Raw genomic sequence first — 17,063 nt, forward strand, 5'->3', positions numbered from 1 at the left:
AAAAGGGTAAAAAGTAAACGCATACATGAAACAGAACTCTGAAACTAGAGTTCAGACCCAAAGGTGTATTTATTTGCAATTAAGGCAGGACAATCATCTTTTCAACTCAGCAGCTGGGTTTGGCCTTACAAATTTCTATGCCTTTCTTCTACATCATGAGGGCAAAGGACCTGAGGTGGTATCTGAAGAAATTCATGGTTTAAAAAAAAAAAATTTTTTTAAGTAATCTCTGCACCCACCACAGGGCTTAAACTCACGACCCTGAGATTAAGAGTCACACGCTCTACTGACCAGGCCAGCCAGGCGCCCTGAAGAAATTCCTGATTTTAAAAAATGCTTCTGCATGCTCCATACCCAACCCATTGGTCAATATACCATTAAACACCTAAATAATGATACTACATTTTGAAAAGTTAAGAACATAGAACAAGGAACTGATAATATAGTCAACATATTATACAGTAAAGGATGAAAGGTAAAGTTAAAAAATTAGAGACTTAGAAAATCCTTCATATAAATAATGTTTTACCAGAAAACCCAATCGTTTTCTAACTATATAGCTACCCAAAGTGAAGTCACATCTTGATTCTGTTCCTTATTTAAAAGTTAACACTGCTAGGGCGCCTGGATGGCTCAGTCCATGAAGCGGCTGACTCTTGACTTTGGCTCAGGTCATGATCTCAGGGGCCTGGCACGGGGCCCTGTGTCAGGCTTCCCACTCGGCAGGGAGTCTGCTGGAGGATTCTCCCTCTCCCTCTGCCCCTCCCTCCTCTTGCATGCTCGCTCGCTCTCTCAAATATTTTTTTAAAAAACAAAATAAAATAAAAAATAAAAACTCTGCCACAGACACTTCCCTGGCTTCCCAAACTAGTAGCAAATCTTTACTTCTTTGAAATTCCATTAATACTTTATATCTTATGAAACATACCAGTTTTTATGTTTTTCTATTACAGTTATTTGAGTTCATATGGTATCTAGTCAACTTAATTGTATAATCCATGAGCATAAGAGCCATCCCTGATTCATCTTCATTTTCCCCAAAGCACTTAGTTCAGTATCTTGCACATGACTGATAATTAACGCTGGTTGAGTTGCAAAACATTGTCTTGTCTGTATAGCAAACCTCATTATTTCTTAGATTTTTTTATTATAACTTTTGTCAAGAAGAATTACTAAACTGCAAATATCTGGTCATCATCTTCTAGTAGAGAGAATATTCCCAGTATCATAAAGTTGCATAAGGATGCCACTTCCAACACAAAGTTGACTTGCTAAACACTTCATTTTTTCACAAAACTAAAAGTATTTGCAAAAAGCCCTGGTAAAACACAGGCCTGAATGACACAGAGTCACCATGCTCTCCGTACAGGAATTCTTCAACATGTGATGCCATGACTTAGGGCAAGACGATGCTGCCTCGTTCAGGACCGTCCCACGCACTGCAGATGGCTTAGCAACCCTCACTCCTGCCCATCAAATGCCCATAGCACTCCTCAGTAATCATGACACCCAAAAATACCCCCCCCAAATATTTCTAAAAGTCTCCTGGAGAAGGCAGTCTTGCGTCCACGGAGAAATGTAAGCAGTATGATACATTGGAAGCATACCTGTCCCCTTGTCCCAACCCCACTAGACACCACGTGCTCATCAGTAGAGGCCACTGAGGTATAGGAAGCCATTCATACCTGTGCAGACTGATCTTTCCCACTTCTCTTATGCCCTTGTGCTAATCCCCTCCCTCCTGCCTCCACCTCACCCTTCTCTTTGCGCCTCCCCATCTTTCACACACACACACCCCATGGAGTACTAAGAGAACTGACTAGTTCTGGCTTCTCTACTGACCAGTATTTGCTTAATTACTAGGGTTCTTGCTTCCTCATATGTGTAAGGGAGATGGCATTTCTGTGCTACCTCCCAATACCATTAAGAGAATAAAAGGAAATAATACCTGTATGGGGGATGGAAGCTGGGGAGCCGAGGCTGACAGAGACATGCCACACGCCAAGGCCAAGACCCATTTCTGATGACAAAGATAAACCTAAACTTACTGATCAATGGTGACTCAACCTTTTCTGGTTTAAAAAAGTCTCTTTGGGGTACAATTATTCAGTTAATTCAAACCTCCTTTCAGGAGTTTTTCCCTTCCCTCTCTCCTCGTCCTTCCCAAGGAATCCAGCATACCCTTCCAAAAGAACTGAGGAAGATCTCTCAACTGCCTGCTGTTTGAGTCCTCAGAGAGTCCCATTTCGGGGGGACTGGTCTGGTCATATCCCTGGGCGCCCTACATCAGGGTCCAGGACAGCATGCTTGTTCTTTCTGGGCTTTGTACCAGCAGGTACCGCCGAAGCACAAGATCCCTGCCAGAGTCTCTGGTCAAGAAACACGGGTGTTCAGCAGTGTCCTCATCCCTTACCTAGCTCCTGATTCACCAGTTCTTTCTGAGTTGGACTTCCAAGTCCACCCACCAGGGCATAAGAAACTTCTGCATCCATCTTTATGTCTTGATAGGCAATGGGGAATTGAAGGAACTTCCTCAGGTCCGTCTGTTAGAAATCTTCCTCGACTCTAATCTACCACCTACGTGACACCACATTCTTCTAGCATTAGTTAAACAGGAACTTCTCCAAAGAGCTTGTGTTTCCCCCATACCCTGAGAACCCCAAACCAATGTGAGTGTCTCTACCATTCCTAATTCTCTGCTCCAGCACTGGTGGGGGCCAGGCTTGGAAAGAACATTCAACCCCAACGGGGGAGCCAGAACATTGTGTCTGCCTTCATGCCTCGAAGACTCCACCTAGCACTGGAGGGGCTCCATACTCCTTCCCACCCAGGACAAGAAGACTCGCAGCAGCCACCTACAACCCTCCTCAAAGTTGTCTGTGCTTTCACTGACCACACTGAAGTTCTTTTGAATTTGTTGCTGGTTCAGGGTCTCCCACTTGCCACCCCTTACACCAGCTCACCAAGAGAAAAGACTGAGGTCCCCCAAGAAAGAAGGAATTCTGCCTCCAGACTGCCTTGAACTTGAGACTACATCAACTCTTCCCTGGATTTTGGACTTGCCAGCCTCCAGTCACATGAGCTAATTCCTTAAAATAAATTCCGTATGTAAGTGTAGATACAGATATGTCGAGATATCAACACATCTAGATACCCGTACAGACATACATCCTGTTGGTTCTGTGTCTCCAGAGAACGCTGACTAATTCACCGTTCTAACACACACAGGGCACCACTCTTCTCTCAGGCTTTCATCTTCTCCTTCTTCTTTGGCTTCTTTTCCTTTAAGAGCATCAGAGTATTTATTTTGTCTTCTGATTGGCAAAGTGAACAGTGAAAGTGAGGCAAGTAAAAAAATCTTCCAGGCCTCTCTGCAATTGCAGGGTGCCCAAGACCTGCTCTTGGGTAGATCAGGTTGGAAGAGATCAGAAGACCGATCTCTAGAGACATGAAGGTCTACTGTTTAAAAGACATAACTACAAAAATCGTAATTTGGCTTCATATTTTGAGTTACTAGTTCATTGTTTTCTCCCTTTCCCTCACCCTCCTCCCAATGCACGCCTCGTTCTTCATTCCCTCAGGAAACTACATGTCAGGGTAGAAAACAGAAGTAACCTGCAATGCATTCTGACTCTGGTTTTCCAAAGAGCTAAAGCTTCAGCTTAATCCAGAAAGCTATACAGAAGGTAACAAGGAAAGGAGCAATCATACGTACAGACAGAGTAACCCAGAGAATTGGGGGGAAGACCAAGGTTTCACCACTCCAGGCTGAAAAGCAGCAGCCAATGACTCATACCCAACCTTTACGGCACAACTCCAGAATTCGGAGTGGGCGGTATACAGGTACTCTAAGATTGAGTAAGGTAAAATGGTAATTGTCGACTGATCTAAGGGAACGGCAGTTCTAACGACTAACAACACCGGCTGCCTGCGTGTGCCAGGCCCTGTACGAGGAGCTCTTACGTGTACTGGTACTATTATTTTTCCCATTTACTTAAAAAGTAGACAATTTGCCCCAAATCAGGCAGCTATTCAGAGATGGTTGTGCCATGGTTCCAAAATCTTTACCAAGAATCCTAACCTAAATGGTCAGCCTCCAGAGTGCTTACATGATTAACATGGGCAAAACAACTGCATGACCAAGGGCTACTATTTGATAACAATAACAGAGTTGAAAAGTCTAAATTAGGAGGAATATTTGTATTGTTAATTCTGTACATTGACTATTAGTTGGAATAAATTATAACAAAGAATGCTTCCTTAGAATTTCAATGCCTCTGGGTTCTGCTATGTTTACTCATATTAAAGTAGTAACTTGAAAAGTGATATTCAAGGAAGGCATATTACTCACATGTTTACTTCATCTTCACTTAATAGCTGCATCACTAGCAGGGTAATATGAAAGGAGCCATCACTGGTCATTGCTTTGGCTAGTTGCTTATCTTGTTGTATTATTGCATTTTGCAGGATCTTAATTCCTCTTGTAATCTAATCACACACACACACACATATACACACAAAACATAGATTAGGCAAGCAAAATTTCCTTAAGGCAATTTGTAAATCAAGAAGAAAAATAAGCAACAACCAAAATTAGAACTGTGTCAAGATGCTTCAACCAAGCAATGCTTAATTACCTACTTGTTCTCAAATATCCTGGATAAAATGACTTGGGAAGCTTAATATGATGTATGAGTTTTTAAAAATCATACAATCCTTGCTCATCTTAAAAACATCAAGCCTAGGGGTGCGTGGGTGGCGCAGTCAGTTAAGCATCCAACTCTTGATTTTGGCTCAGGTTGTGATCTCAGAGCCCCACGTCGGGTTCCATGCTCAACATGCAGTCTGCTTGAGATTCTCTCTCCCTCTCCCTCTGCCCCTCCCACTCATGCACGCGCTCTCTCTCTCTAAAATAAATAAATAAATCTTAAAAAGAAACAAAGAAACAAACATCAAGCCTAATACCCTTATTTTACAAATTGGGTCACTGGTTGAACCCACTGGTTGACAACCTCTCAGTGACCATGCATCTTTTCAGAAACTTGTCCTTGGAATATGCAGTATGACTCACGATAATTATGATCTTTCCTAAAATAAAAAAAAAAAGTTTCATTCTTGCCACAGAAAGGTCAAACCAGCAGACAACATTCCATTCCTGTTGGAAGTATTATTTATTTGTCCCCAAATGAATGTGTCTGAGAACCCATTCTTCATGGCCTTTAAAATTTTTTAGGACAGCAATAATCTCAACAGGAGTGACTATTGTCATTTTTCCAGATGTGTGAGGAGGGGCATAACCATGGAAAAAGAGTTGCAAAGAAGTCCAAATGCATATGTTACAAAAACAATGACAGTCTGCATGGAGTGAGAGCCCTCGTCTCTCATCAGACTGCCCCCTCTCAGTCTCTGCTCTGAAACAAGCGGGGGGGACGATGTTCTTCCCTCCTTCTCTTCCAGCTAGGTACAATTCCAGTCAACTTCTCCATGTGAGTGTACTGGAAGATGGTTGGAATGTGAAACAGCAAACTGAGCAACACTCAGAGAAAAGAGAGCACACAGAAGCAGCAGAATTCGTCAGAGAGCAAAGGGGAAGGAGAGGGGGCTGGCAACAGAAGCAGAGTCCATTAAAAAATAGCAGAGATAAGAAAAAACGGAATCATGAGCACAGCAGACTGTTCTGATACTAGAGTAGCTGTTTTATGCTGAACAATGTTCCCATTATCTGCAGAATGTGACTGAACAAATCATGAGATGCCATCCTGGGATCTGACTTCCCGTGTATCTTTACAATAAATCCACATCACCCAAAATAATCTCAGCATTTCTCTGCTTCTTGCCATCTGGAAGAGAGTGACACAGGAAATGGCGTTTTCCTGGGAGGAAGTTATGCAGTAACACCTAACATACTATTTCCCAAGGCAAGATGTCACTTCCATGAAACCTAGCAAAAGAATATTGATAGCCTGATAAACAAGGCGCTCCTGACGAATAGTACACAAAGATCATACAGAGTCACTTTCCTCTACTCTCTATCAATAAAACTAAATTGTAAACACCTCAAGGGAAATGCTCATTTCTCCTAAGCCACCCTCTCACCATGGTGACTAGTAACAATAATAAAAACAATATTTAAAAGTATACCTGAAATTAACAGAACACTGTATGTTAACTACGGTAGAATTAAAATAAAGTAAAATAAAATAAAGAAGAGAACTGGCATGAGGACATATCAGTAAATATCAGTCCACATTATTCTAAATTCTAAATTCTTAGGTGTTTTTCACCTAAAATTTATTAGACATTTTCCAAATATTAAATACATAGAATATCTTCGTTTTTTTTAAGAGCCTAGGGTTCCAATTTAATTATCTACTCCCTTACTTATAGAAATAAAGTTTTTTCTCAAAAAAATAGTTTTTAATTAAGGAAACAAAACAAAAAAACAGTATTTAAAGAACTATAGCAGTAACTAACCTTTATGGTGTGATCACTAGGTTCTAGGTACTAAAGTGAGCATTTTCACATATTAGTTCACTGAAGCCTCTGAACATTGCTATGTGGTAGATATGGGTATTAACTCTATTAAAATAAATTGAAAAACAGAAGATTAAAAAAAAAATCTCTTCAAAATCATATACCCAAAACAGCAAAGAAACTTAAGGATAAATTACAACACATGAGAAAAAATGCAACAGATAGAAGGAATTGGTCTATTTTCAAGAGGGGATAAATAAATATATATTTTTATATATATAAAATGGAATGTTACTCAGGCATAAAAAGGGATGAGATCTTGCCATTTGCAAAAAACATTGATGGACCCGGAGGATATTATGATAAGTGAGATAAGTCAGACTGAGAAAGACAAATACCGTAAGATTTCACTTATATGTGGAATCTAAAAAACAAAACAAATAAACAAATAAAAACCAGAAAGAGACCCACAGATACAGAAAACAAACTCATGGTTGGGGTGGGGAGGGGCAAAATGGGTGAAGGGGAGAGGGAGATACAGGCTTCCAGTTATGGAATGAGTAAGTCATGGGGATGACTTACAGCACAGTGTAGAGAGTCAATGGTATTATAATAGCATTGCATGGTGACAGATGGTAGCTACACTCATGGTGAGCACAGCCTAACGTATAGGCTTGTGAAATCACTACGTTGTACAACTGAAACGAATGTAACACCGTGGGTCAACTATACTTCAGTTTAAAAAAAAAAGTCATACCTCTAAACAATATAATTACATCTCCAAATCTTAGCTGGTATAAATGGTAATTCTGGTTTAACTGAACATGAAAAGTAGCACAGTATGAGAACTCTGTTTTATAAACAGAGTGATGCAAATTAAGGGTGCTGGACTTGGCTCAGAAATTCTGGATTTTAACCCCAAATCTACCACAGGTGTGAACACACCCAAGTCACCTAGTCTCCCTGAGTCTTGGCTTCTTCAACTGTAAAACAGAAATAATAGAATCTGCATTGCCAAACTTACAGTGTTGTGTTATAGATCACAATAGATAAGCTACATGAAAATACAATGTAAGCTCTACAGCATTTGCCTAATAATATAAGGTATGGAACACTGCCAATATTAAAATCAATGTTCCTCTACCCTACGTAGTTCTGCTTCCAGGGTACCATCTGGCAATGTTTGGAGATATTTATGTCATAACTGGGGACTTGCTACTTGTTTTTTGTTTGTTGGTTTGGTTGGTTGGTTCTTTTAAAGGTTTATTTGAGAGAGAGTGGGGGGGGCAGGGGGGAGGGAGAGAGAGAACCCCAAGCAGACTCCCCACTGAGCATGGATTCCATCGCAGGGCTCGATCCCAGGACCCCGAGATTATGACCTGATCCGAAAACAAGAGTCAGACAGACACTCAACCACCTGAGCCACCCAGGCACCCCAGGACTTGCTACTTGAACCTAATGGGTAGAACATCTACATTTTCATAAAAACACTCTTCATTCTGGGCTCAAATAATAACCATATGGAAATTCAGGATAATGATCGAAAAATTGCATTCATTTGTGTAGTCAGCATTTTAGTGCAATGTCCAGCATGGTAAAACAGTTTCAGACCATCCACACTGAAAATTAAAAACCATAAAATACTTTGAAGGTTAGTTCTCTAAGGTCACACAGTACTTACGATGCAGGATTACCTTCAACCTATGAAAATTCTAAAGATAATCTAATCAAGTAATATATATCTTTTTTTTTTTTAGTTTTATTTATTTAAGTAATCTCTACACCCACCATGAGGCTTGATCTCACAACCCTGAGATCAAGAGTCGGATGCTCCTCCGACTGAGCCAGCCAAGTGCCCTGAATCGAGTAATATATTTCCAGCTATGCTTTGATGCTCCAGATTAATTTATAATATTCCTTGATATCATCTTAAGAGCTTCATAAATCCTTTTTTATTCCTAATTACATTCTTAAAACATAAAAGAAAAATGAAAAAAACTTCAGAGTCTTCTTCCGTAAGCCACTTTAAAAAGTACCAATGTCATTAAAGGCCAAAGGAAACTAATTTTTACAGCCACTGTTTAAAATTCTATAAAGCTATTAAAGCTTATCTGTCACCCTAATCCCCAGCCATTGACAGTACTTCACAGGCACATTCTAAAAACCTAATACTATAGAGTCCTATTTAAATATGATATTGAGAGAAACTTTTAAAAATAAGAGCATTATTGAAATCTTAAATATTTCATTATTATCTTTGTGTTTAGAGAACAAGAACAAACATCCACTTGTTAAACCTCACCACTAAGCCATATTCCACATGCCTAAGAATAATGCAGTAAGAAAATTCATTTGTATATCTTTTAAGCTTTCTAATGGACTCAAGGCATATATGAGTGCAAAGAAAAAGCCTTAAAGTTACAGTGCTTCTGCACGAGGAAGAGAAGTTACATTCCAACACAGAGTAGGAGAATGTCTTTGACCCCACCTTTTGACATTATTTTCAGAATTTTTCGAAGCTGTTAACTTATATTGTTCCTAAATTTGCTGCCTCATTAAGATTTACCAGAATTATCACTTCAATTCGCTACGTAACTTTTCTTCATTGCTGAATACTTTCATTTTTCTTGCTTGTCTACAACCATGAAAAGAACTTGAAAAACTGATGACAGAGCAAAACTGGAGTAAAAGTAAAAAATCATCCTCTGGGGCACCTGGGTGGCTCAGTCGTTAAGCGTCTGCCTTCGGCTCAGGTCATGATCCTAGGGTCCTGGGACCGAGCCCCGCTTCAGGCTACCTGATCCACGGGAGGCCTGCTTCTCCCTCTCCCACTCCCCCTGCTTGTGTTTCCTCTCTCGATGTGTCTCTCTCTGTCAAATAAAATCTTTAAAAAAAAAAAAAGTAAAAAATCATTCTCAAATAGGAGAATTTTCCAAACCTACCAAGTGCTTAACATACACACCATGATAGCAAATACTTTTACAATTACATATCCCAGAAAAGAACTGAATACTTTTATTATGTTTATAAGACCAGCAATTTTCACATTATAAAATGATGAAATATGGAATTAAATGTTACAAATGCCTTTTAAAACCCCCAAAGAAAATCATATTTTTCCATTAGTATAAAAAATTATCTTATAAAAAATTAATACACTCCTGAATTCAGTTTCTAATTGTTCCCTTGCATTTTTTCAGTGCTGATTTACCTTAAAGTATTACCACTCATAAGAAAGCACATAAAACTAACATATGAGTAAATCCAACTAGAATTAATAATTAATTAAACAATTCTAGCCACTTAAGAAACATGTAGGATTTATTATAACTCCATTAAATTTTTTCCTTCTTTATTTTTATTTTTAAACTAATGTATAATTGCAGGTAATGGAGAAACACATACTTTCATATACTTGAAACTAGGATATTTTTATGCAGCCATTCTAATGCATTTTCCAATTCTATTTCTTAAAAGTATGAAATTATGAATTTCCATTAATGAAGAATTTCAAACATCTAAGAATAGGTTTAAAAATCAAAGACCCATATAAGTCTGAATACTTTTTTCTTTAAAACTAGATGCCAACAAGTAGAGGCCAAAAGTAGAGCAACTCATTGTGAATGTGCTAGCTTCTAAAAGCTTGTTTGCAGGTCACTTAATTGGAACTTGGAATACAGTCTCCCATTGAAACAATGTTATAAATGCTGCTTCTTTTCCCAGGCCTTCCCACAAAAGCTCATAAGTAGTTTTAAAAGAAAATTTAACATCTGATACTTTAAAACAAACAAACAAAAAAGATGTTCATATAAAAGATATAAAATGTATCTCCTAATCTTGTCCCATCCTACCTCTCCTCCCTGTATTCGTATGTAAGCTTTCTGTTACCTACAAATAAGTCTCTTGAGAGGGAAACATTAAATTATTTGGTTTCCAGGTCCCTTGAATCCTGCATTCCCCATAACTACCAGTCACCCTACCCTCAAATGATGGCTGTTAAACCCGTATTATGAAACCACCATTTATAACACTGTATTTCTTATCTGTAAATTATTGTAAATGTTTTGGTGTGACTTGGTATGCCACAAACACATCTCCAGCCCTGAAATGACAGTATTTTGTATGTGTATATTTCTACTCCTGCCAAGCTCTGCTCTAGGTACTGGGAATGAGCCGAAGAACTTTGTGCGGAAGACGAACACGTTCAGGTTGCAAAGATGGTAGATCACAAAAGGAAAGCTATGAGAGCCTGGAGGTGGCAGGGTGGGGGTGACTGAGGCGAGGTGGTCACCAGTGAAGAGGCTGGAGCTGAGATTATGGCATTAACAAAACCAAGAAGAGAGGAAAGAAAACTCCCAGACAGAAAAGGCTTTCTCTGGGGGCAGAGGGAACCTGGCAAGTTCAAGGCCAGAGGGGCTCAAGGAGAAGGGACAAGTGCCAAAGTGGAGAAAGCTGAACCATGCAGAACCTCATAGAACATGGTAAAGCCTCTGTCTTTGTCCCAAAACCAATAGGAAAATAGTGAAAGATATAAGCAGGTGGGTGGCATGTCCAGATTTGGGGTTAGAAAATAATTATCACCTCCATTTTATACCTAAAGAAATGTAAACTACAGAAATGAAGTCACCTGACCTACATCCACAGCGAGTTTGTAGCCAAGATGGTATTCAAAGAAGGCCTGTAGGACTCCAACGCTGCACTCTTCCCACTTTCTACACAACCTCCCAGAGAGTGGGAAGCAGAAACAAAAGCTACGGCAGCTTACAGGGTGAAAACTAAGAGCTGTAGACCATTCTCTCTCTTCCCCTTGCTCCAGGCACTTTTGTGGCCCAAATCCTGAACTAAGTGGCAGAAGGAAAGAATTTCTCAACCCCCTTTCATCTTCATCCCCTTCCCCACCATATCACCCCACTGATCTTCACTGGAAGAGGCAGGAGGCCAGAACGAGGCGAGGAGGGGTAGGGCCGACATGAAGGGGACACCGAGCTGCTGTTCAGACTACCACGGGAGCCACAGATGGAGGAGTGAAGGGAGACAGACTACAGGAAGGGCCTAATTAAAGCAACTTACAGAAGTGCTTCCCAAACTTCTATACTGATGGAGTGTAGTGGAACAATCTCTACGCTGCAAAGCAAAATAAGGAATCTGGGGTCTCTTCCAACCACAAATCATGTGTCCGTGGGGAAGTCACTTTGCCTGTTTCACACTCTGGGGCCTAAGGACCTGGCTTTGGACTTATCAGTTAAGCAGCATTACCTCTCTTCTAACTCCCATATGTGCAGATGATCCTAAATTTCAAAGAAAACGTGTCCAAATAACTCATAGGTATTTTAATACACTATATAATATGTAACATAATAGATAATTGCTCATGACATTAAACTCTGTGTCACCTAAACACTCTTAAGGACTATTGTACTGTTAACCCACCACTCTTTACTGGTGTGTTGCAGTAAAATCAAAATCTAATTCATCACTGCATTAAATTCTAAAAACTTGGGGCGCCTGTGTGGCTCAGTCGTTAGGCGTCTGCCTTCGGCTCAGGTCATGATCCCAGGGTCCTGGGATCGAGCCCCGCATCGGGCTCCCTGCTCGGCAGGAAGCCTGCTTCTCCCTCTCCCACTCCCCCTGCTTGTGTTCCCTCTCTGGCTGTGTCTCTCTGTTAAATAAATAAATAAATAAATAAATAAATAAATAAATAAATAAATAAAATTCTAAAACCTTGTATTGCTAGGTAATAGAAATTCTCTTTTTATGTATCTTCTCTCCCCAGCTAAACTGTGATTTCACAGACTAGAAATTTCCTGGAATGTATCAATAATATTTATTTTTTCTTTTGATATTTATTCATTTGATTTCAATTTCATTTGCTTTAAATCCTTTGCTTTAAAAATTCATTAGCATCCCCTAGAAACATTCTAGTTAAATAAGGGGAGAAACAAATGCAAAATGTGCCTAGTGTTAAAAAAAAAAACCACAGACCCAAAATGGAGTCACATGTTAAAAGCCCCATGTCAGCCCACCCAAGACTTAACACCTAACCTAACTGCCCCCCTAGGAACATAACCAGTCCACAAGGAATTTCCTGGTCAGCACCTTCCATGGGAGGGTGACCTTACCTAAAACGATGGATTCTTTGCTAATAGTTTCCTTCTTTCCTCTCCCTCTCTACCTTTAAAACCCTTTCCTTTTCTGCAGCCTGATGGAGTACTTTTCTCTCTGCCACATGAGATATTGCCCAATTCATGACTTGCTCGATAAAGCCAACTGGATCTTCAAATTTACTCGGAATTTTTGTTGTTTAACACTAGTAAAAGAGATCATAGTCCACAATCAAACAGAAATTCCGATCTGCCTCTCAAATTGCACCAATATGTGAAAACAATCAATCTTCCAAGTGAGCTGTTCTTTCCTACCTCACCGCTCTAGCAGTTTTAATTAGATACTGTAGCTCTCAGCTACGTACAAGAGTTTCTTAGTTTGGGCCAATCGACTGGTCCCATTTCCTATTATTCATACCACATTAATTTTTCAGATTTTTAATAGATTTCTACCCAAGTTATCATGCAATATTAAATCGGCACAACAATGAGTAATTTTTAAAGAAACTGTGTTGCAATAATCATCGCCTTACACAGGACTAAGCAGCAGGAAATCCCACTTTACTTTCCTAGCAGAGATTTCAGAATCCTCTTTTTCTACCTAGTCACTACTCTCTGCTTCTGAAAGGTTCCCCCGTTGTGGCGAGCAAATGCTTAGAGAGAACCAAACTTGACATGCCATCTGGCAACACTTTTTAAAAGGCTTTTGCAAAATTATTATTTAAATATGGTTTTTTAAATAGTATTTCTCAAAATTACTGTTTAAATATATTCTATTGTTTAAATAGGATTATTTCTTATATAACCCAACTAAAATGCCACCAAAGACACTTAAGGGCTGACAGCAAATGGGCTTACAAGCATTTAATGTATCTTAAATCTAATTTAAAATAAAACTTTATAGTAAAATAGTTTTTCTAAAAAATAGCACCTCTAAAAAACAAAACAAATGAATAAACAAACAAAAAAGCAGAAACAAATCCATACATACAAAGAACTGACGGCTGCCTGGGGGATGGGCAGAATGGGAGAAGGGGAGTGGGAGATACAGACTTCTAGTTATGGAATCAGTAAGTCACGGGGATGAAAGGCACAACATAGGGAATATAGTCAATGGTATTGTGATAGCGTTGTATGGTGACAGATGGAAGCTACACCATCTTTGTGACAGTGAGCATAGCACAATATAGATCGTCAAATCACTATGCTGTAGAACTGAAACCAATGTAACATTTCATGTCAAGTATACTTCAATTAAAAAAAAGCACCTCTTTGTTGGTGATCGGAATGGATAGGAAATAGTTGGGTTGATAATCTTTTTGCTTTTTTTTCCTCTTCTTTATTTGATCTTTACTGATCCGTTCATTTTCTTTACTTCTCTCCAAATTTGTGTGAGGTACATCAGTGACTAGAGGGAAAAAGTCAAACAATAATATGTCTGATGTATTTAAACAAAGATAATTTAGTCAAAAAAAAAAAAGGAAACAAGCACTACGTAAGTAGCAATCATTCATAAGAGTCATTTTGAAATCTAAAGCAGGAGCTAGAAAAGTATTCTGTAAAGGACCGCAGAGCAAATATTTTAGGCTTTGCAGATATGGTCTTAGTCAAAACTACCCAAGTCGGCTGTAGACAAACACAGAGGATAGGTATAGCTGTGTTCCAATAAAACTTTCTTTACAAAGCAGATAGTTAGCCAGATTTGGCCCACGATCTAAAGTGCAACTAACAACCATCCTCTCTCCCATGACACAATTTTTTTTTTTTCCCATCTTTGGGATCAACTCTAAGAGACCCCAGTGATCATCACACACAATGCCTTGGAAAGGACTGTGGGAAGTCTGAGCTCAACCAACAGCACACTGCCCGTGTGCCTACACAAGCCTGAACTCATTATACATGAGGAAACAGAAGCGCAGAAAAACTTTTAAAAACTGTTCAATGTCAGAGTCAAATCTGGCATTTAGACCTTTTAACTTTCTCCTTCTAGTATGTTTTCTACTGGATCAGACTGCTTCTCTGTTGAAGTTCTGCAAAACCAAAGGGCAGAAGTAATTTTCCTTATTCTGTTGTTCTTAAAAAAAATTTTTTTTTATTTGTAAGTAATCTCTACACCCAATGGGGGGCTAAACTTACAACCCTGAGATCAAGAGTCGCATGCTCCAGCAACTTATCCAGTCGGGCACCCCTATTGTTCTTTAAAATATTAAGAGTAGGGGCACCTGGCTGGCTCAGAGAAGCACGTGACTCGATCTTGGGGTCATGAGTTCAAGGCCCACATTAAGTGTAGAGATTACTTAACAATAAATAAACTTTAAAAAGATTTTTAAAAAATAAAAAAAAATGAAGAGTAAATAATGTTTAAATAAATGTCACAAATAGTATTTTAGTGCTAACTTCTAAGAAAATTAGTAGAGCATGTTTAAACCTTCAAAACTAAAGGTTTGTAGAAACAGACAGGAGTAACATACTCTAGGAGTAACATACACTTGTGACATCTAGAAGATAGGGGTAAATTAAGAGCAAGGTAACCTGGGTAATAAGTCTAACTATATCATTATGAGTTAGGGCAAAATTATCTGGTATGTTTGTGCATCCACTTCACTACCATGTTTCTCAACAATATACCTGATGATTAATATGATTAAAATGATATATCTTCACAGAGAACATGTGTTTGAAATATAAATTATCATCAGCTACTTGTATACATGTAAGCTAGTCAGAACTTTAAAAATTCTATTGCTAAGAAAAAGTTTGCCGCATTCTCATCTGTATCATGAGCATCATTTGAATTGCTTCATATGATGCCATTGGGTTTTATTTCCCATGCAATTCTTTAAATATGGAAAATCAAATCAATATGTTGTCAAGCTGCTTGTAATATTAGACATCTAAGAAACAGTCCTACATTTGATTGTAGTAACAAACTAAATCTACTAATTTTATTTTATTTTATTTTATTTAAAGATTTTATTTATTTATTTGACAGAGAGAGAGAGACACAGCGAGAGAGAGAACACAAGCAGGGGGAGTGGGAGAGGGAGAAGTAGGCTTCCTGCAGAGCAGGGAGCCTGATGCAGGGCTCGATCCCAGGACCCTGGGATCATGACCTGAGCTGAAGGCAGACACTTAACGACTGAGCCACCCAGGCACCCCTAAATCTACTAATTTTAAGCAGAAGCCACAAAATATGCTAATAAAGTACCATATATATTTTAAAGCCACGTCTGAATACATTTCTAGCCCACCTCCATCTGCTCTTAGTAAACCGGTACTCTAGAAATGGAAACCAATTTTAATATAGTCTGGATCAGAGTTTGTGGGTTGGAATCCTGTCCCCAGCCCCATTTACTAGCTGTGACATCTTCAATTAGTCACAAGAACTCTCTTTACTTCAGTTTCCTCCTCCATAATTTGAGAATAATAATAGTAGCTACCTCACAGGGCCATTTTTTGAGTGAGTTAATACATGAAAGCTCTTAGACTACTTCCTGGCACAAATTAAGCACTATCATTAGCTATTATTAGATGTTACGCAGAGCTAAACAGAATTAGGGAGATAAATGTGTATCTGCTAAGATCATTTAGAAGACTCCAAAAAGAAACGGAGATGAAGTGTAAACTATCCATTGTTTTTCATCATCCAGACCACTTGTACTCTCTATGATTATGGAAAATGAAGAACAATCTTGAGCAGTTTTTAAAAAATTAAAGATAACACTGAAAAATATTTCTAAAGCAAAACACCCACTTTTTAAGGTAAAATCACAAACTAATTCTAAATAAGTTCCCAGCATCCTTCCTGTTATATCCAATTATCCAAATCCAGACACAGGGCTAACCCCAAGCAGCACTGGAAGCTGGGACAGTGAAGTTATAAACCTATGCCTATGTGGGGAAAGTAATCTATGAAAGGAAAAGCATGGGGAACAGCTGCTGGTGAGGCAGCCAGTAATGTGTGTTTCAGCCCTGCAGAGGCAGCACTACATGGTGAAAAGAGCAAGGACCCAAAGACAAGTTCCAACAAGCATCTTTCCATCAAATCACTTCATTTCCCTATCTGAGACTTAAAAAGTTGGCCAATCCATACAGAATAGCTTATTCTAGGTCTGAGGCATAAAATATACCAGAAGAGCCTGGATCTTCAAAGACTCCTGGCACCATGTCAATTTGAAAGTCCCCTCACTGGCCAAAGATGGCACAATTATAGCATCAAATAGAATAATAACTTCAATGGTGTGAAATACATCAGCTACGCTTAAATCCATCAGTTCACTGTGATACTCAAAGGAAAAATTAAAAACAAAATTCACAGGTCACCTTTGGATTAGTCTGAAGAACTATTATTCTACAAACTTGGTGATAAAAGAGAAAAAAAAAATCAAGCATTTATCCTGCTTTTCCTTATAAGCAAAGAGTCATACAGGGAATCAAACAGTTAACTAAGGCAAAGTTCTTCTTTATAGAAATTTTCAGCTAGTAATT

At 38.9% G+C, this 17,063-nt stretch overlaps 1 protein-coding gene across 3 annotated transcripts in view; it reads right to left on the reverse strand.

Moving 5' to 3' along the window:
- The window catches only part of AKAP7 (A-kinase anchoring protein 7), a 142,511-nt gene that overhangs the window by 108,496 nt on the left and 16,952 nt on the right, over positions 1-17,063 (reverse strand). For all 3 annotated transcript variants that reach the window (XM_032407857.1, XM_032407860.1, XM_032407858.1), the window contains exons 3-4: positions 13,844-13,983; positions 4,352-4,488 (exon numbers count right to left, since the gene is read on the reverse strand). In XM_032407857.1, coding sequence (XP_032263748.1) covers positions 4,352-4,488; positions 13,844-13,983 — 277 coding nt within the window. The remainder of the gene's footprint in view (positions 1-4,351; positions 4,489-13,843; positions 13,984-17,063) is intronic.

The sequence above is a fragment of the Phoca vitulina genome, unplaced genomic scaffold, assembly GCF_004348235.1.
Source record: "Phoca vitulina isolate PV1807 unplaced genomic scaffold, GSC_HSeal_1.0 scaffold9, whole genome shotgun sequence".
Lineage (NCBI taxonomy): Eukaryota > Metazoa > Chordata > Mammalia > Carnivora > Phocidae > Phoca > Phoca vitulina.